Raw genomic sequence first — 22042 nt, 5'->3', positions numbered from 1 at the left:
ACTTTTCCTTCAAAAACATGACTTCTTTCTCATTTGGAGTTTGGATGGAGTTTTTACTTTGTTTTCCAGGGCTTCTTAACCAAGACCCATTCAGGAAAATGAGACCAAATGATGAATTTTGAAGCAGAGCCTCTCAGTAAAAAGCCTCAGTCATCATCCTCATGTCTGCCTTTGCTTCTGGCTCTCTCTCACACACAGTCAGAAGATATTAGATAGATTAATAACAGACATTAATAACATTAGGGATTTATTCTTCCATGTTTTATCAAATATGACACAATTATCATTACTTCACTGTCTAGGGCCTATTCAAATTAAACCCACATTGATTGTGTCCACTTCTAATGCCTCATGTCCAACAGGATATCCCAGCTTATAAAACATGGAGACTTAGTCCACAAGTGCCATCCAATTCAACCAACCAAAACAGCCGATCTATTCTGCTAAGTTCCAACAACTGAAAAAAATTCTCTCTTGATTCATACATTTTTAATATATTATATATAGTTCTCCTATTTGCATTACTTCACTGTGTAAAGGTGTGAGTGCACTTGCTCAATGCTTTCTACAGCATGGTTCTCTACAGTATGAAATCTAACAGTTTGTTGTATTCTCTGCTGTAAATAAAGCATCCTCTCACTGCAAAGGGGTTGGTTTATGTTCCAAAACATTTAACAGAGAGAGTAAGTCCAAAATATATAAAAATAACACATAACCTGAGTTTGTACTCAGGTTCCACATGTCCCACTTGAGCAAACTACAGTGGTTTCAATTGCTGAGCAACCAATTCCAGTTTAAATTTCCTGGAAAGTTTTAGCCAACTCATTTTAGCTGCTTTTCAGAATGCAGATAGGGAAAAGCGTATTGTCAGCCTCATGTAATAAAATTCTTCACTGCACCACTCTTGTATTAGCATATTTTCATGGAAAGTTGTGACATTCGGCAAAGAAGAGCAGGTGACTCAGAGAAATGCATTTTCCTTATTAGATGAAAATAATTTTATGGCATAGTAGGCATGACATTTTAAAAACATTTAAACATCTAAAACATTTTAAAGCATTAAAACAGGCTAGAACTGATATTCAGAATTTCTACCTCAAATTTTATACAATTTAAAATAAATAAAATAACTAATTTCAACCAGTGTGGCACTTAGAACTATGGTTTAGTTGACAAGGTGTTGTTTGGTCAAAGGTTGGACTTGATGATCTTGGAGATCTCTTCCAACCTTAATGATTCCATGATCCCTGGCAGATTCAGGGCCAGGTTGGAGGGGTCTTCGAGCAACCTGGTCTAGGGGAAGATGTCCTTTCCCATGACGGGGGAGTTGGAACTACATGATCTTTAAGCTCTCTTCCAACACAAGCCATTCTCCTATTCCATGATTGCTTAAAATTATTTTTGGAGTATGACAACATATTAAATAAAACAGTAAATAGATTGAAAGTTTAATCTCAGTGTTAAAATGTGAAAAAACTTTGTCTAATCCTACAAAAAGAGACTATCAAAACATACTTTGTATATTCAACATATGCACAGAAGGACACATTTCAGAAGGACAAACAGAAGGACAATTTAACCTTTTAGTAATGCAAGTTTTGACTTGATGACTAGATCTTTTATATTCTTCAGATATAATGCTTGGTGGTTCCATGCTTAAAAGGCTCTAGAAATAAGTTTATCAGTTAGATTTACAGTTAAACATCCTTCCATAAGGCAATGAGATACAAAACAGCTACTGACATAGACATTAGAATCTAGCTGGGATTAATTTTAGTGTGAAACACATCAGTATACACTGAATTGTTACCACATTTTATTAGTCCACAGACAGTAAAATACAGGCAATGAAATCAGGAATATTTAGGAACTGGTTTTATTAGTTTCACACTTTCCCACTGGTTTCCATGGATATTTATCTGTAGGCTGGTTTACATTAATATGGGGCAGTTGAATATTTAAAGAAGAAAAGCACGTTCTGCCTATCTTTTATTGCAAAATAAAGCAAATTGCATGCACAGCAATCTTCTTGAAGTTGTCAGATTACATGATCATGCAGCTGATTCCATTTAATTTGCAGTAGATAGCATAGGATGTTACATGAAGTGTTTTTTTCCACAGACATGTGCTAGTTATGAAACCTTCTTGATCTTCTCTCCACAGTTTAAGAGCTAAAGTTGCAATATGTCAAAATTTTATGGAAGTAAGTGAGTGCCTACAAAACTAGGGCCTAAACCATCTTATTAAAGACCTTTTAAACCTCTATTATTCTAGTCCTAAGACATCCCATGGATCTAGGACATTGCAGAGTCCAAATCTCAACATTTCATGAATCCCACCACTAAATGGACTTAGCAATATTCATGCAAATACCTAAAAAATAAATCTTTAACATCTGTAAAACAAGCTGTAGAGAACTTTGTATAACTTGCCAAAATATCAGCAAAATTTTCAGCATTGGCCAGAGAAATCGGAAGTCCTCAGAGTCATCCCCTGAACTATTGTAGAAAGCTACACCACCCCCTTCAGAGAAGCCTGAAATTTTATTTATTGTTATCAAGGATTTCAACATGACTTAAGAGACAAAATTACTTAAAGATGTATTAAAATGAATACTGACAAATAAAGGGTTTTTTCAATTTGTCCTGCTGTCTTAGCTCCTCAGAACAACTCTCCTCTTGCAGATGCAGCTCATGATGATGCAGCCTGTGATGATGCTCAGCTGGGTATCTCAAGACCATCCAACATCAGGAGTGGCAGCCCCATGAGAAGCCCCACCTTCTCCTCACAGGTACACAACAGACTGACCAGGGCTGTCAATTTGCAACTCAAAGAGGAACCCTAAGCGGTGCCACTCCATGGAATCCCTCCGGGAAGACAATTCTTCCTTGACTGTGATGGGCTGGGGCAGAAGGGAGGTTTGGCCCTCAGGTCCCTCACCAGAACACTCCTTCCAGCACAGGTACTCTGCTGAGATGTCCCTAGGTGAGCAGCGAGTAAGCTCATACAATCCCTCTTTTCAGAAAAACACACATCAAATGTCCTTTTCCAATTTCTTTCTGCTGCAGCAGCAGTCACAATGTATCTGCAAAGGGGAAAAAATCGCTAGAACTGTAGCTGGCACAAGAGCCACAGTACTAAATGATCTAGTGTTTATATCTAGTACGCAGAGATTAAAATAATACCTTTTCTCTTTGGCTTGTGCTCCATCATTCAGAATGATTAAACACAAAAGAGAACTTTTAGATTCAATACTCTATCCAAAAATATAATGATTTGAGAGTTTCTTACTAATACTATAGAAAATGAGGTAATAGACCTTGCTTCCTTTTCACTACAAGCTTGCAAACTTGTACTTGAGTAACCAGTGATTTTAGTTCGTTTGGGGGCCGACAGCCATATACCTCATGCTTAGACGTATTGTCACTGCAATCTCAGTATATTTTCACTGAACTTGTGTTCAAAAAAATGGATGTTTCCTAATTCTGAAGTACTTGGGCAAAGGAGACAGATAAAGACATTTAATATAATTTTGACCTGTGCAGTAGCAGGTGTAACCTGAGCTTGACACTTGTCATTTATAATAGTGAGATTTAATCCATGTTATTCTCTAGATGCAACAGTTACCATGGTAACTGCATCCCAGTGTACACATTCTACATCACAAATACAAACGGACATTTCCTTTTTTTCCACTTAAACATTTAATTGTCAAAATTCACAATTTTCTCAGGCTGGATTACAATTCACTTTGAGGACGAACCAAACATAGTTACCAAACTATTTAAAAGGGCAGAAGGAGAATGCAGGCAGCATAAGGTGCCAGGTTTTTTTACTGTTCTACCGTATGCAAGACAAATATTTTACAATTAGGGAGCTTTATCTGCAGTATGAACAGATGATCAGTCATTGTTCAGAAGCACAAACGGGCACACGTCATACCCATATATTTTCCATTTTAAATCCACATTTCTGCTTTACTGCAATTTTATCTATTATCTCAGCTAGCAGTTTTGCCCTTTTATTATTGTTCACTCTCGAAATGCATCAAAAGTATGATCCTCAGACTAGTTCCAAAGGAAAAAAAAGCCTAAAACTGGCTTCATGCACAATGCATTTTCAGTAAATAAGTCCCTGTGGGACAAGTATTACACCATGCATAAGAATCACCATGCAGTTCTCATTAAGACTAACACATGTTGCATGCCTAAATTATATAATTTGCTAAGTTACTTGTACAGGTAGAGCTGTGAACACTCTATCTGGGCCAATTCTTGTATGACCAGCAGTACCTTACAATTTTCTTCAGTATTATAATCTATATTTTTATAATGATTGTTACTTGGAAGCTCTCATGCCATTATATTTTTTTCAACTACACTTACTTTCACAGTAAAATTTAACTGAAAAGTAAAAAAGTACTAATTGCAAAAGTGACTGCCTATTATTACTAATTAAGAGTGCTACAATACACACAAATTCTATGTTAAACAGCAGTAAACACAAAGGTTATTTACCAGTTTTTTTACAGTCTTTTACATTTTTTACACACTAGATGTATAGAAATATAGATAGCATGAAAATACTAAAGATAATAATTTTTTTGGAAATTTTCTTTTTGTTGGAGTGCCATATAGGACTATATAATAATTTTATTCTGTTAGAGCTCCTGAAACCTACATAATTTTAAACAAACTTGAAACATTGAAAACTATTCATTCTCTGCAGTTTTCATATCAATCATTATGTTAGGACTGAGCTTATTTTAATAGATTTCTAAAGATTTTTGAAGAAAAATGGCAGATATTTAGCATTATCTATCAAGCCATAATTCCTCTCTATTAATCATAGAATAAGGGCTAAAAGAAGACACAAATCAAATTATAACAGATATTACTTGCATTTGGTTCCTAAATAGTAATATTTCACCATAGTATTTATGATCTACTTGACAACTGTTTAATCTTTTTTGTTTGGTCAGTGGGTTTGGGGTTTTTATCTTTGGTTTTGTGGGGGGTTTAAGGAAAAAGAAAATTCTTCTGCTTTGCAACAAATACTAGCTTTTTATATATACAGAATAAAGGCCACTAGAAGAAAAGCTAGTAAAAGTGTTTCTTGTCTGATAAAGCGCAACTATTCAACATACACATAGAACTAACACAGTTCAGTGTCTCTAGTCATCCTGTAAATGAGAACTTTGGATTCTTACACTTGTGTGTTCAAATCTCAAGAAAAATGAAGTGGATAACTACTCAAATGACAGAGAGGAGAGAAGATTCAGCAGCAGCTAGCAGAAAAGTTTATCAGGTGCTCCAGAAGATTTAGAAGTCTCCTGGAGAGAAAAAACGAGGGATACAAACAGATAAAAGGAGAACAGCAGCAGCAGGTAGTAACATTTGCTCATCAAATCATGACCTACAGCCATTGAGAAGAGGGTCTAACCTAGAAGACTGAAGTCTAAGCATGACACCTGAGGAAAATACTGGTCATATGGACATCACCTGTTACTTCCAGATTGATCTGCATTTTTATTTTGGTCTGTCCTACAAAGTTGTTTTTTTCCCAGGTTTTGCAAAGTTGACTGGAACTTCATTGTATGTTTGTAAGTAAGATCAGCTAAATGGCTCATGACACAGAACAGGGACATGAACATTAATTAAGGACTGTTTAGAAATGTGCAATCTTAACACATTTTTACCCAATGTTACTTCAGATAGATCAGATGAGGCACCACCATCTGAGACCTTGAGTTAGGTAAAAATTCTCCATGCCCTCAAAAGAAGTTAACAAATGAGTAGTTGCCTTTGTCTTTCTTCAGATGGAAATTGGAGCATTGAAACTACATAATCACAAGAAATGCACAAGAAGCTCAACAAAAGCCTCATGCAAAGAATTTCTAACATGAAGCAGCAAGTAACAACCTTTGCTTCAGAAGCCAAAACACGCACCTACCTTTATGAACTAGTAAATTTACATATATATGCTGTGAATCTGTACCTATATAAATAGATACACACAGTCATATATTTTAGGTCAACCTCAAACTATGTATTTACTTTGCTTTGGAAAAACAGGACAACAAAAAGAAAAAAATCATCTGAAGCTTATCCTTTGTCTCAAAGCCAGTATAAACACACATTAATTCTGCTACAGAATCTACCCTACGCCCAGAACAGTTCTACATCTCCTTAATATGCACTTACAGATACATCTGCACTTGATCTTTTCCCCTATGCAGCCTATTTGAGTAACATCCACAATTTCACCTGAGATAAGTCTTTCATTATAAAACAAATTGTCTCAACTACCAGTGTGTCTAAAGAATCATCTTGTTCACAAATAACGTTCCTTATGTTCCTGTGATTTACTGCATTATGAAAGCCTTTCTAAGCATTCGAGTGTGCTGTAAGAAAAAGGATAATTATCCTAGCTTTCTACATCTTTATTTTATCAGTATCAACTTTTTTAAAAAAAATCATTAACAAAGGCAACCACAGGCAATGCTCAATTACATACAAAGAATTAAAGACATTTTCAAGTCCTCCCTACCTCAGTAGCAAACTGCTGCAATCCACCAATATTAATTGGTCCTTCTTCAGTGGCATACAAATTGCAGCCACCAACACAGAGATCTGATGTTGGACACACCATTCCACATGTCAGGCCAAGTGGATTGTCAGAAAGAATCATTTTGGCAGCTCCATAGTAGTTCTGAGGGAAAAAGAGAAAGGAAGAAGAAATAAAAATGAGTTACATTCCAATGAAGCAAAAATTCAAACCTTCAAGAGAGAATTTTTAGTAGATATTATATAAATATATATGTTAAATAACACTGGCAGTACTTAATGTACTAACGTGTTATGTAAAATTCCATCAAAGACACTGAGAAGAAAGTCAGCAAAAACTGTGGATTATTCAAAGGTAAACTTTTGGTTTTTAGCTTGCAAAATGGTTAAAAGCATGTTCAGTCTGAAGTGGTTGTAGGATTTTTAGTAGCTTAACAAATCTACCTTCAAAAACTACAGTTGCTGCATATTGCACTTGAAAATATTCTCTCCATTTCTAGGTCAATTGGGCAGTAGCTGAGTTGCAACCCTTGTCACAAGTATGACCAGAAAGTGCCACTTAGATTACCAGTTCTTTATAACTCAGGAACGAAAAGCTTATTTTACACATCTGTGCACACCATCTCTGTGGATATTCCTGTCCTTCACACCAGAGCAGTAGTGCCAATTTTCCCAGACACATGAAGAGAAGACTTTCCATGTAGCCACTTGCAGATATTGCACTACTGAATTCTTTTTTGAACTCTTTTTCTCAACATGTGCTGATCAGGGCAAACACTTATTCTCCTGTTTCCTTAAATCATAAACCAGGGAACTGATTAAAGATGTTACCTACAATTCACAACTTCAAAGATTCTCAATATTCAGTGGACTTCTTCAGAAAGGAAGAGTCACCAGATATATGAAAACTAGCAAGAATTCTTCCCATAATAAATCTCCAAGGAATGGACTTCAGCAAGTTCCCAGTGTCTGAGGCCATGAGAAAACAACCTCTGATGGTTTTTTCAGATGGATAATTGTCTTAAGAGGAAGAATCAGGGGAAACACTAGGAGTGACCTGACACATTGTTTAAAGGGAGAGAACTATCAATAGCAGTTCTGCACCTACATTAATTATATCATACTGTAATTAAGGAAAACTTTTTACATATTGTATTTTATGGTGTATTGTCAGTACAGAAGTGTAGTTAATAGTAGAGTGCAGTTCTTCCTTCATTTAACCACTTTTCCCACCCCCTCTAAAAGTCCCACCAAGGGAAGTCCATGAAGATGTGTTAAATTCAGAGTTACCTTTTAAGATCAGACAAGAGTACCCCTTAGAACTAGGACAGGGCTGAGGTTCCACAAAAGCTTCTTTAGTGAGAAATTAATGCTGGGATCTCATTTCAGCTTTCTCCACACTAGAAGTAACTGAGAGGCTGAAAAACACTATGTCTCCTTCCTCTTCCACCACCTCTTTCATATTCCAGTCCTCAATAATCATCACCAGTAAGAAACTGGTTTTTATAACAAGTACCTTCACCAGTCCTGTCCTGTCCCAGGACAGCTGACCCAGAACCGAGAGAAGATGCTCAAGCACTCTGAAGTACCTGGCCATAGCAGACCCCGTGCAATACCTGCAGCTTTCTGTCAAGCAGGTTAATGAACACAGAAGTGTTTTTTAAAGCAAGTACTCTGTCACATAAGAGTAAGAATCAACTTAGGAATAAAAAGAGCAGTGTCAAGATCGGAAAATTTAACCAAAAATGAGTAACAAGAATTTGGTTTGGGAGGTTCAAATTCACTACAGGCATATTATTAGACTGAGCATGCAATTCTCTAAAGTTAAACCAGATCATTCAGACACATACAGAGATTACCAAGAAAATGCCAACATTCAAGAAATGTATTTGCAAATGTAACTGGACTCCTTGCTTACAGCTGCTGGTCTACTGCACACCACAAGTCTCTGTCCATCACCTGGAAACAGAAATGCTGCCTAGGTGTGCTTTAATGGGATTTCCTCAGACACTATTAAGCCCCACAACAATTCTAATCCTGGCTGAACAAGCAACCCCTTTATACAACTGTTCTGAAGAACTTTAAGCCATTTCCCCTGTGGTGACCAGTAAAACATTTTATTATCCTCAATTCTCATTTATTCTAATGTAAAGGAATAGTTGTTAAACTGAAATTGTATGTATTAGCAAACAGTTTTGTTCTTCCAGATTAATGATACTGTTTTGATATCAGAGATTATTAGGGATGCATAAAAAAACCTGTAAAGACACTGCAAGCACAATTTGGCAGCAAATTACTGAAGTCCAGTTATATTGGAGATGTCACTGACACAAATTTACAAACAGCAGAGGTGACAGTCAAGGGAGGAGACCCACATCTTTCTGAAGCACCAGTGAGACCAGCCTTGATACCCTGCAGCATCTTAAGTGGCACTAGATGCCTGTTCCTCAGGCAATTACATATAGCCATTCCTTTCTCCTACTCTAAAGGAATAATTACAAATCAGAACAGGTGATTTTTCTCACTAACTCAAAGACAAAATGGTTTTCAATGAACTTTTGTTCTCTTTTACCTTTCACACATATTAGACATACAGTTTTCCTTCCTGTGTTGTCCAGGATCCTTACATTCATTATCTTCAACTCTGGTTCAATGGAAACAAAGTGCATTTCTTTTCAAGTAACTTCATTAAGGATTTTCTACATTTTTCAGCTTTGTAATTAAAATCTATATACAGACCTACTTATTATGCCTAGAAAGCAAAGCTGTTAAATATTCCTCTTTTAAAATGAATTTTCTTTCTTATATATATTCCCACTTGAGCTGTGCCAATACAAGCAACATCAACACAGCTGGCACATCTTACTTCTTTTGCGAGCTCAAACCAAACTTTGAGCACAGCTATGCTACAGAAAGACAGGGTAGGTTAAAGCACAAGTGACTTCAGAGAGAAAGGCCCAGGGTCAGTACAGGTATGGGACCAAGATCACAGTTTGTTAAGCCGATATTTAAGGATATCCTAAGGAAATCTGTCTCAGAACACCATACCAGAGTTTGGTAAGAAGGAACCTGGAACTGAAGACTGCAGACTCAAATGGGGTAAGGCCAGCTGCTGCTAAACTCTTACTTTGGGAAAAACATGATGGAGAATATGAAGGTAGAGACCTGATTTGGGAAGTTTTTAGATATTGCTGTCATGATCGGGAGTTCCTGCAGCTGCCACTACTAGAGATAGCACCTGACAAAAAAGGAACTGCATCTCTTCAAATAAGAGTATCAAAAACTATGTAGTACATGTTGCCATGCTAAATATTAAGACCTTCAATAAATTGTACCAACTGGTATATCCTAGTCTCAGCGCCTAAAATAATTTTAATGATAAATTAAGAGCCAGTCACATTTGAGAACAGCAGTGCTGTTACACTGCTTTACTAGTATGTTCCAGCTGTGCTAATGTGGGCACCTCTAGAGATAAAATGGTTCAGAGTGGACTTGGTTTCCTGGTCTGCCAAAAAATAATTACCCTGTGCTAATTTTACCATAGGTAAACTTACAACATTCTCTCAAAAGAGCTGCAGTTCCCATATTCTCCTCTTCTACCTCCTCTGTTCCCGTTGCCACTGTTCCTGCTCACCACCAGTGAAAGGATTTTGCCATGTGCTGCTACCACAACTGTGCAGTGGCTCGAGGGCAAGTCCACCTCCAAACCTCCTGCCTGCCAGGGCACAGTGCAGTGTGGATGCTGGGCTCTGGGCAGGACTTCCTGTGCCTAACTCTGAGTTGCTTCATCTCTTTGTCCTTCTATTCTATTTAATCATTTATCCTACCTTTACTGTGCAATTATCTAACATACCAAACAATCAGAAAAACGTTTTACAATACTTGACAAAAACTAGCAGATAAATTCAGTAAGTCTAGTAAGTTACAGTGAATGATATTATACAAATTGTGTTACAAAGCTACAAAGCACTGTAGTTCAGCAATAAATGAGAGTTTGTAGTATATGTATAGCATCTTAAATGTCTAGTTACACAAACACATTGTGTTTATGCAGCTTTATCCTTTTTAAGCTGAAAACATGTATTAATGATCATTATATTTATCAGTGGCATTAAAAGTAGAATATTCATAGACTATTCACATCTAAAAAAAATAGTGATCACTTCGTGTCACAAAACGAGCGTTTAGCAGGCTGCATGTAAAATAGACATGCAGAGATGCAGACCTGGCAGGCTGGTAACTACGCATATGTTGTACATGAGAAAGGATCATAATTAAAGGGAGGCTGGGTTCATTAAAATGACACAGTTACTTCAGTGCACAGAATAATGCAAGCTACCTTAACAGTTTGGAGTAATTTTCGTAGATGTTTAAATAATAAGATGACTCAGTTGGCCAGTTTCTTATAGACGTCACAGAGGAAGCAAGTCTAAAACTAGAATGTTTCTGAATTTTTTAGTGAGATAAATGTCTGCTCCTGCCTTTGTTCATGGAATCTTTTTTCCTGTGCACTTCCATAGAAATAAATTAATCTAACTCGATAAGATGTTTTGTGGTTTCCTACATCAAAATGTCAATAAATACTACATTGCTAACACAGGGAACAAAAACAAGCCTTAAACAGATATCAATAATCAGAGGAAAACAGGCAGAGGAGGATCTCCACATGTATCATTTGGAAGCATTATATAATTTGCATGCAAATTAGACTGTTTTTTACTTGAAAAAAAACTATTAAAACACAGAGGATCAATACTGAGAGACCAGAAGAAATTGCCTTTACTATCAGGAAATGCTTATAGCATCCTTTCTTTCAATTCAATTCCAGAGCTTTTAAAATAAATTCATTATGCATCAGGGTGTTTTGATATTGCCGTTTTCTCAAAAACAATGAAGAATATGCATTATTATGCTTTATGTAATAAAAATTAATACACTGACTTTATCAGAATTTGGAGACAGCATGAATACTTTAAAAGGAAAGAAGAAAGAAGTCATAATTTCTTTTTCATCTGGATTTAAGTTTAAAAAAGGGAGACACAGCAAAATACATGGAAAAATATCACCACCTCCCATTCTAGTTCATGTTCTGCACTGGCTTTAAAATTTACTCAAGATGTATTGGATTAAAATATTTCCACAGACTGAAGAGTCACTATTTAAAGTACGTTGTTATATAAGGAGCATTTTTCACACTGACACACACCAGTTCAAATATAACAAGAAACGCCCTCAGTCTGTCAGCCCCCCCAAATATCTTCCAAAGAAGAATGAACAAAACATAACAGCAACTTATCAAATCATACATATTCTATATTATAATGCTGATGATTTTTAATCAATCCAGAAATCTTTCACATCATTTGACTTGTGTCATCATAACAGGACTGTAATTTCACACAGTGTCACTATCTTTTTATGAAAAAGAACGGAAGAAATATCTTGTACTGTCATTTTGTCCTTTGTAGTCTAGAATGTGAGAGATTCCTTAATTGACATAGTGTCATCGCAAAAGTCTATTCTACATAATTACACTACGGCAACTGAAACCAGCTGTCAGCCATTCCATTACACTAAGTACAAACAGACATCTCAAGAAAAGTCACTGCTTCATGTGCATCAATTTAACATCATTCCTAATTTTTCTTTTAAATGCTTTTCTTTTCCTTACTATTTTATTTAGTGACCTGAAATATACTACAATTAACAGAGAAAGCTGAATAAAACAGCACTTTTGAAAAACCCAGGGCCTCAAAGTAGTATTTAAAGATTAATTGTGATGAATATCTGTATCTAATTATTACCAGTCACCTAGCAGCTTTCTGACTTCCACAATCCTTCACTGTATTAGCAGTACCCCACCTACAGTATTTTACATATGAACTGTGAGTCGTCATTTTCTACAGTCTTTGCAATGGCATATAGATGTCTTTTGTTAATTTAGTCAGAGTTCCTCTGGCACAGAAAAAACCCCATCATTCTGTTTTTCTCACCTGTCATAATCTTATGCCTCTCAACACCCTTTCTCTGTGGCAATCCTCTCTTCATTTATTTTCTCTTAGCAATTCCACAACTTTTTGTATGTCATAATCTTATGCCTCTCAACACCCTTTCTCTGTGGCAATCCTCTCTTCATTTATTTTCTCTTAGCAATTCCACAACTTTTTGTATGTTGGTTTCCTCTCTCTACACACTCTTCATTTTTCTTATTTCTAGTGTATTAACACAAACACATTTTCCTTTACTCCCTCAATCTCCCAAACTTCAGATCCACCCTTATCCCTTGGTATCCATATCTATCTTCCAGTTTGTTCCTTCTCTGATTTCTCATTTGAAAAAACAGAATTTCACTCTTGAAAATCCTACACAATTTTTCAATGGTTTCATTTAAACCTAAAGATTCCTCTGAAATCCTAAAACTTACCTCCATATTTCACAAGTTTCTCTGTACTGTTCCTTCTCTGTACTGTTCATTAATTTCTCCCTCCTCCATTTCCCTCCCAGTGCTCTGCACAGCCCAGGGACAACCTTTTACCTTTTATCCAGAGGACAGCATGGCTATGCTGATTTTTGGGGATTGGGTTGTTTTAGAGTTTGTTTTCCAATGTGGGGTTTTTATTTGGTTTGGGGATTGTTGGGGGCGGGGCACTGGGCTCTTCTGTTGTTCTTTTTTTTAATGCTGGCCTCCATATAGTCGGTTAAAAAGAGTTGATGTGTCAGTGCAAACCAGCTTATCTTTATTATTAAGGAATATGGGAGAAGATGGTCTTTCTGAAGACAGAAAAAACTGTAGAGTCAATGTCAGGAATCATTGTAATAATGCACCGCTTGAAATAAAAATGTGATAGCTAGTCACAGAGGGCTACAGTGACAAAGTGAGTTCTACAAGTACAGATAACACAAAAGATACCTCTGTAGCACCAGTTCTTAATTACAGACTGAGACTATAAAGGCTGAGTCACTCACTCCTTATGCCTGTGCTGTGTAACAAAAGTTGTTATCCTTGTGTGCACCAACAGTTGTTTTTCAATGTACTACTCAAACCATAAAGGCGTCTGATAATAAAAAGCTCCAAGACTCTCTCACTGAGCAGTTCAAAGGTAAAGCATGTGAGGAGCTGCTGCTTTCTAAAGGGCCGCTTCTCTGGCACAATTCAGCTGAACAGAAGAAACGCTGCACACCCTACAAGTGTTCAGGCTGAGAGATGCTTCCAGGAAATGGTAGGCTTTTCTGCTGCTGTAAAACATTTGTTTGTGCCAGTCCTAAAGGACAAGTGCTAAAGGTCCATTTTACGAATTCCTTCTTGCTTTGATACATCAACACATGGAAAGGAGGGCATACAATCCTAAAAATCATTCCTGGTGCTACTTCAGGGCTGGGGGGCAAAGCTTCTCCTGCAGCAGCTGAACGTTTGGACTTTTTTTAGCGTATTTTTTTTTTTTAAAGAAATAAACAACTAAGAAGGCATTTGTTCATTATAAAGGAATACAGGTTTTGCAATGTGGTGGTATTTAAAGACAGCTGGAAGTCAGAATAGTTGTTTGCCATCTTCTGATGTTTAGAAACAAAAATAGCAACGTGTACCTGGTGAATTTGAAGTCTGATCTCTGAGAGACACAATTGCAAGCGGTCTTTATGAACTGAGAAACACAAACTGGGAAGACACAATGGAATAGATTGGACCTTTATAAAGTGGAGCTGTAATCCAGTTTATATGGAAAAATAGAATAGAAGTTGTGGCCTAAACTCTACTGAGTCACAGCAGCTAACACAATACAGCATAAGTGACATCCTTTCTCTCAAAGAGGCTCAAGGCTCATTGAGTCTGGCAATTCAATTACCCTCTCAACCCAGGAACACCCTCCTCCCTTGTCCCTCTTCTACTCCAGAGCTCAGGTCTAATGGCAGAACAGCCAGAACAGCTACATTGTGCATGGCCTGTAAATATCTAAAAAGCCTCAGGCTTAAGAGAACAAGAATCCCTGACCCTTTATGATTGCAATAGCCATTTCCCAACAAAACAAACCGCATAGAGTAGAGCTTTTTAATACCTGACAAAGTAATACATTTTCAGTTTACTGCTGTCTAAATAGTCCATATTAATAATGAATCATGTTTAAATAAATACCTGCATGCAATTCTGCTTACACAAGGATAAGGACAGGGAATTTATTGAACACAATCTTCTCTAAACGAGTAGAAGGGCAACCAGCTGAAGCAAGTTTCTGAAGTGGGTGATGAGAGATTCAGGAGGACATGGACTTCAGTAAGTCTAGAAAATGCACCCCAATTCCCTGAATCTACTGACCTCAAACACCTGTATGTTCTATGTTTCACCTATTTATTTCTTCTAGAAGCTACCATACATATTTATAAGCTTTTGGATTAAAAATGGAAGTTTATTTATAAGATGAAAGCAGCAATAACAAATGTATCATATTTAAAACAATTTTCAATAACATGCAAAATATCCTTGACCCTCTTAAGCAAGAACTTCAGCAACAATAATAAAGAAATTTTCATCAAGCTGAATATTCAGACTGCTGAATGATAATATCGAACTTATTATTTCAATAGAAGTTTAACGAAATGCATAACAAAGTAAAAAACTACTTGCTGGTTCCATTAAAAACTATCAAAATTATATGTCTTAGTATTCAAAGGCACACCATTCTTGTCTTGCTCTAAAAGCATATGGTGCAGGTACCACCACAGCAGTGGAATGAAACAGAGCAGAGGATACCACAGGAGCAGCCTGGTAGCGGGCTCTCACAGAGATTCTGCCAGGTCATGACTTCAGGTGAATCATTTCAACTTTTGGTAACCCCCTCTCAACTTCCACCTTGTACCTTTGACAGAAAGCAAGAAGTTTCAAAATGCAGTACTGCAAAAACAGCAGTACATACCTATAACTACAAAAAGATTCCATTAATAAAGTAAACCAGAAGAATTTCCCGTTATTTTCTGAATAACAGAATTTGTTACAAGAGATATTTTATAGCAAAGGCATCAGGAACTGGTACATCAAAATGAAAATTCAACCCAGCAGACAGCAGCCATCAAGTCAAGGCTGGGTTCCCTCCATGCACTGTTAGTTTCCTTAAGTTTCTTGGGACACAAACTACAGGAGGCATAGCCACAGAGGCTAAAAATACAGAATTATAGAACGGTTTGGGTTGGAAGGGGATCTCGAAGATCATCTAGTTCCAAACCCCCTGCCATGGGAATGCAGGACTCTCTAGCCTTGTTTCCCAGCCCATGAATTCAGCTACTTGCTAAGCATATCCTCCCTGCAGATTTTACTAACTTCTAATTTTGGGAGGTTTGTTTCTTTGGTTTGGTTTTCTGGCTGTTTAGTTTTATAGTCAGCATTAGACTGTTGCAGAAAATTGTTCCACAATCATGCTATGTAAGATTTCTTCTTACAGGGTAAGAAGTGAAACAAGAACATAAGACTGTATGTAAACTCACACTTGAAATTTGAATTAACAGCAGTGCTGATTTAGGCATGCAATTTTCCATCCTAACAACCTGAACTGCAGAAACCAAATATCCAACTTTTCCAAACTTCCTGTGTGTGAATGTTTCCTGCTGCCCACACAACAACCAGACACAAACATGAGGTAAAAGCAGTTACCAAAGCTGTTTTATACCCTTTATCATAAGTTTCAGAGTAGATACAGAACATATAGACAGGTAGGGGTAGGGTCCAAAACTACACCCTATGATTACATTTCAACAATCTAAGATACTTTGGGTTATGCACAAAAAAAAAAAAAAAAAAAAAAAAAAAAAAAAAAAAAAAAGAAGTTGTATCAACTGAGAGAATAGTAGTAAGCTGCAATTCTTTTCTGTAGCAGGATTTTCTGATAAAACACCAAGTGATCAGGTCACCTGCTCAGGGGAAAGCCAGCATCTTACCATGCATTGCAGATTCCAGGAGGATTCAAAAGTCATCATCAAACAACCCAGATTCTACAGGGTTGATCCACCTGACCATCTGACAGGTTAAATCTGGCCCTATAAGAATCAGTAAGCATGTATTCATTGGCTTGAGCAAGGCAGACTTTACTTCAAACCCTCAAGGCAGTTTACTAATATTATTCCATTGCTAAAACACAACTCTCAAAGCTCTGCAGTCACTCCACCTTTATTGTCTCTGCTCTGTAATAGAAACACAGAATTCAAAATGAGTCTGCCTTTAAAACCACTTAACCTTTTCATCAGTTTGCAAAGGGACATCATATTTTGGAGGCTGTCAGAGTCTAAAAGACCCACCAAATTTACTGTACCAGGATGCTGATGCTGATTTTCTGACATGCTCTGTTGCAGGCTTCAATCCATCTTCCTTGGTTGCTTATTCCCAGCTTTATGTTCTGGTAACTAGGCCCCTTTTCTTTCCTCAACAACACATCACCCTATTCAACCCAAAGCAGTAGCACAATGAATCCTCCATAAGAAAAGACCATCCTAGTAAAATACTTCCACAAAATTTGCTTTACGTTTCCTAAACAAACTACAGCACAATGATCACAGAATGATTAGGTTGCAAGAGATCTTCAAGACCATTGAGTCCAACCCACGCCCTAACACCTCAACTAAACCATGGCAATGAGTGCCATATCCAGTCTTTTTTTAAAAGCATCCAGAGATGGTGACTTCACCCTGGTGACTCCCTCGGCAGACCATTCCAGTAGGTTATCACCCTTTCTGTAAAAAACTTTTTCCTAGTATCTAACCTATATTTCCCTTGGCATGGCTTGAGACTGTGTCCCCTTGTTCCGTCAGTTGCTGGCTGGAAAAAGAGACCAACCCCACCTGACTACAGCCACCTTCCAGGGAGTTGTAGAGAGTGATAAGGTCACCTCTGAGTCTCCTCTTCTCCAGGCTAAACAACCCCAGCTCCCTCAGTCATTCCTCACAGGGTTTGTGTTCCAAGCCCCTCACCAGCCTCGTTGCCTCCTCTGGACGCGCTCAAGTGTCTCAACATCCTTCCTAAACTGAGGGCCCAGAGCTGGACACAGCACTCAAGGTGTGGCCTCACCAGGGCCCAGTACAGGGGAAGAATGACATCCCTGCTCCTGCTGGCCACACTATTCCTGATACAAGAAGATGAGACAGAGAGTAGCAGCTTCATTACTGCCTTGTACCTTTCTCTGCTCAGTTCGCCTGCTTCACAATGCCTGAAGAGGTAAGAAGCAGCAGTATGCCAAAAACTATACTGTGGTTGCAAACAGATGCCTGCATTCATGAAAATAAATGCAGCAGTGACAGGATACAGATTATATATGAAAATAGTCTATATGCATATACTGAGCATAATGCCAATTACTGCAAACCACAGCAACATGTAGTTACGTGATAATTGATACACACATTTTAATGTCTCCTCTTAACCTAATGTTTCTTGTTAAGGTACAGAATATACTGGTGTCTTCTCTGTACCACAGTCTAGTAAAAGCAATTCGGCTGTTCACCTGCCCATGGAAGTGCTGCTGTTGCCCACCCACTTCACTCAGCGTTACCTGTGTTGGCCCTTTCAACTGCATGTAACAGTGAGAAATGTTAGAGCAGAAAAAGCAGACAGATAATCTTTATAGCATCCTCAGTAGATTATGAGTCTAGTTGGGCTCATATAGATGTAAGTCACATGGCAGCTGATCATTCCAAAAATGGGAAGTAAGCTTTAAGAGGTATGGGGCAACCAGTATCCAGTCATCTCTAGGCTATCCCAGACAGCCTAAAAATTCCTGTCACATCAACTTTGCAATAACCTTTATTTATTTCTATTTATGAACATTAAAATTAATTTGTAAACCACAATTTAGAACAATGTTTTTAAGATTTCATTATGCTCATTGTATAGTAGCCTATTAAGAAAAGGTATGGTACCTCCAAAGAGGGGAACCCGTTTATTTCAGTATGTTATTATGTTATTATGTTATTATGTTATTATGTTATTATTATTTATTTCAGTATGTTATTAACAGTCCCAGTGAGTGACAACACTTGAATTAAACAGAGCCTCTTACTATAAAGGACAAGATAATATTCCTTGAGATTATCATCTTTATTCCAAATTTCTGCCCATAGGAACTTTAAATTATAATCACTTCTAAAAAAATATAGAAAATCACGAACCCCCTCCCAGACCTTTAATGAAAGGAGAGGTTTGTAACTATAATACCTCAGGTAGAAGAAAGGTTAAATAATGACATTATAATGTTCAGGTTTTTTAATACCATTTTATTTGAAAACCATCAAAACCAAAAACTTTATAGAAAAAGTGACACGAAGAAATAGATCTGCACTATACACTATGTGTACTAGCACAGAAAAATCAAAATTAGCTGACTCAAACTTCAAAATGTCTGTTCTAAACACTTTATTTTGAAGACTTTTGAAGATAAGCCTTGAAACGCAATCTCACCCACGAAATTGTGAGTAACTGCTCTTATCTTGTGCCATGTACAACTGCAAGCCCGACTTTACCTTGTTTGCAATACTTGTGATGAATGACTTGATGTCCAGATTAGTTGGGCAACTCTTCTGACAGGGGGCATCTGCACACTTTAAGCATCTACAGGAAGAAAAGAAAATGTGTCAAGGAGACATGGAATACAAGTGCTGCCAATAGCATAAGGTTTTCAAGTTAGCATGCTAAAAGATAAGTTATAAAGCAATAATGCACAACACTTTCATAGAATTTCTATTTGAAACCTCAAAGCACTACATGATCATTACTGACTGTCATCAACACAGATCAGTTAGGTTTTGTTGACTGTGCTTTACATAGGAAGGCAGAGGGTATCATTCACAAGCACACAGAAACCTGTTGAAGTATTAGGAAAACCTCAAATTGCATAGAGGTAATTTTTGCCCTAGAATCCATGATTGTTAAACTTCTGACCAGTTCATTTTTCTATTTGAAAAAATATGTGCTGTGAACCTAAATTTATTATCTAAGTTCTGGAAGGCTCATGATGGATTAAATGCAGAATGTTGGACAATCAGACATACAAAAGCAACAGTATTTACACAAAGGAAGGAATTACTTTTTACTGTATGTCCAAAGAGTAAGACTAGCTGATGAATTTTCAAGTTACTTTTCTATGAATTTCCTGTCTCTGACTTCTGAAAACAATTCAGTAGTCTTATACATACTCCCAACCAAAATCCCTAAGACCTTCTTCCCGTCATTTCTAATGACAAAACCTAACTAATAAGGTGACAAAACAACCTAAGTAATAAAGATTGATTTTCTGTTTCTGCATAGTGATACATGGGGGTGTAATGATCTGGTTGCTTGCACCAGTCCCATCAAGGATTAAGTTTTCAGGACAGTCTACACAACTTGTATTAAGCAAACCTAAAAAAAGGATAAAAGTTAGCTGAAGGAGTAAAATGGTTCTCTATTAGGCACAAAGGTATTGGTACACAGCCTTGGTTTTATAGCCCAACGATTATCATAGGTCAAATGCCTCACGACTTGTCTCAAAATTCATTAGCCCTTTTGATACTGCTTTAGTAACATTCAGAATCAATGCAAATTGTGAGTTTAACAATCCATGGAAAACGAAATAAAATTTGGTTTTTATGTATTATTTGAGCCCAGATACTTACATAAGTTCCACAAGTCCACCTTAATTATTTTTATTCAGTGCTAGGTAACAACATTGTGGAACTGGCTGGGACAGAGTATTTTAAAACACAGAAAAGCAACAAGAGGCTAGTGGACTATACACAAAGAAATGAAAAGCACTTTAAAAGGAAATAAATGACTGGAATACCTGCAGCAAAACACTGTTCTGACTTTGTCAATCACACACATTTTTTGTTGTGTTTTTTTTGTTTGGTTTTTTTGTTGTTGTTGTTGTTTTCAGTTAAAGGTGGTATACGAGAGAAGGGAAAGCTAGTTAATAAAGGATTAATCAGCCCTTCATCTTATTATTAATTATCATCTAGCTGGGTATTGCAGATGATATGGAGCCAGCAAAATTTGAAGGCACATGTGGTAGTGGCTGTTTGCATGTTCTCACAAGATTAGTCAGGGAAAAAAGGCCCCAGAGTATATACTTAAAGTAAGCAGGTCTCACAGGCTGCAAAAGATGGGAAACCCGCAGAAGCCAAACCTGGGTTCAACACCACGCTGGGTTACTAGTTCAGCTAGGTGGGATGTCAGAAAGGCATCGGCAGGTTTAGCTGTGGCAGCTGAACATAACACTGCCCAGCACTACCTGTGACAGGCACATGTTAAAAAGGCTTTAACAAGGAAAGATGGGACAGGGGGACCTCAAAAGGTTCTGGCCAGAACACCGAAGTCATAAGGATGCTTTTAGCATTCTAAGAAGACAAGAATTTATCTTATTTGAAAGAAAGAAAAGTTCTAGTACTAGAAGCAAGCGAAAAAGGAGATACGCTAGGCAAAATAACACCAGTATGAGGGCTCAGATGAGCAGTTTGCCTGTGTAGGCAGTAAGGAAATAACAGAACTCAAAAATCATGCAATTAAAAAAGACATCGATTTCATTATGACTTTTTACTCTTCACTTTCCTCAGTGTGATTTTCTTTAAAATACAACAGTCCTGTATTCAAAATCAGAAGAAGCACACTGAACATAAAATACATTCTGTGGATTATATATAGAACAATCTCATGTCATAACTGCACGGCACTTGGCAGGATAAGCGGCGTACAGATTACTCGTTCAGACTAGCAAGCATCTTTACCAAATTCTCTTTTGATTTTTGAGCTGCTTCACAAATAACAGCTGTTGAAAATGTCAGCTACTGGGAGGGGCAGGTAATGCAAACTTGAATATGAGCTTTGGGGAGGAGGGGAGGGTGCCATGAATATGCCAGTCCAGACTTCCTCTTATAATAATACCATCTTCCAGGCACTCTGCAGACTAAAGTGCACCAGGCTGCCATTAATCCCACTTATCACCATGACAGCTCAGTAATTACACTCCTGCTATAGCTAGGTACTGTAAGGTACTGTAGTCCTAATAAAACATCAAGCACTGTGCTGAATGCATGCTGGTGAGGTGTTTTATTAAACTTGGGGGGTTGATCACCAAGTGACATTAGTGTTGACCTATTTTTCTATCTGATAATAAATTATCCTTTGACCATACCATCATAGATATTATAGAGTGCATTTACTGTACAAAGGAGCAAAGGTATCACGTTCAAATCAGGCAAAAAGAATAAATAAAGTAGTAGAGTTACGAACCAGAAAGTTATTATATAAATTGCTGCAAGTGATTGATCCTTTCAAAAATCACAGCCAAAATACCCTGCTTAAGGGAATACACCAACAATTACCATGAGCTTTAGTTCCACAGGCATATGCCCCAATGGAGAAACATTAAGTATTATACTTCCTTTCTTCTTCTTCAACTGTCCTCCCACCCTGAGAAATCCCACCTTTCATTTTATAAGGGTATTTTATTACTATGGTTTTGGTTCAAAAT

At 37.2% G+C, this 22042-nt stretch overlaps 1 protein-coding gene across 3 annotated transcripts in view; it reads right to left on the bottom strand.

Moving 5' to 3' along the window:
• DPYD (dihydropyrimidine dehydrogenase) overlaps positions 1-22042 on the bottom strand; it is a 343524-nt gene that overhangs the window by 230280 nt on the left and 91202 nt on the right. For 2 of the 3 annotated variants that reach the window (XM_066192389.1, XM_066192390.1), the window contains 2 exons: positions 19059-19146; positions 6550-6711 (listed from right to left, as the gene is read on the bottom strand). In XM_066192389.1, coding sequence (XP_066048486.1) covers positions 6550-6711; positions 19059-19146 — 250 coding nt within the window. Of the gene's footprint in view, positions 1-1101; positions 3086-6549; positions 6712-19058; positions 19147-22042 lie in introns of those variants that run through there. The other variant, XM_066192391.1, reaches the window with a different exon arrangement.

Source organism: Chamaea fasciata, unplaced genomic scaffold (assembly GCF_029207755.1).
Source record: "Chamaea fasciata isolate MVZ Bird 193981 ecotype frontalis unplaced genomic scaffold, bChaFas1.0.hap1 SCAF_10, whole genome shotgun sequence".
Classification (NCBI taxonomy): Eukaryota; Metazoa; Chordata; class Aves; order Passeriformes; family Sylviidae; genus Chamaea; species Chamaea fasciata.
This window is presented reverse-complemented; position numbering and strand designations above follow the sequence as displayed.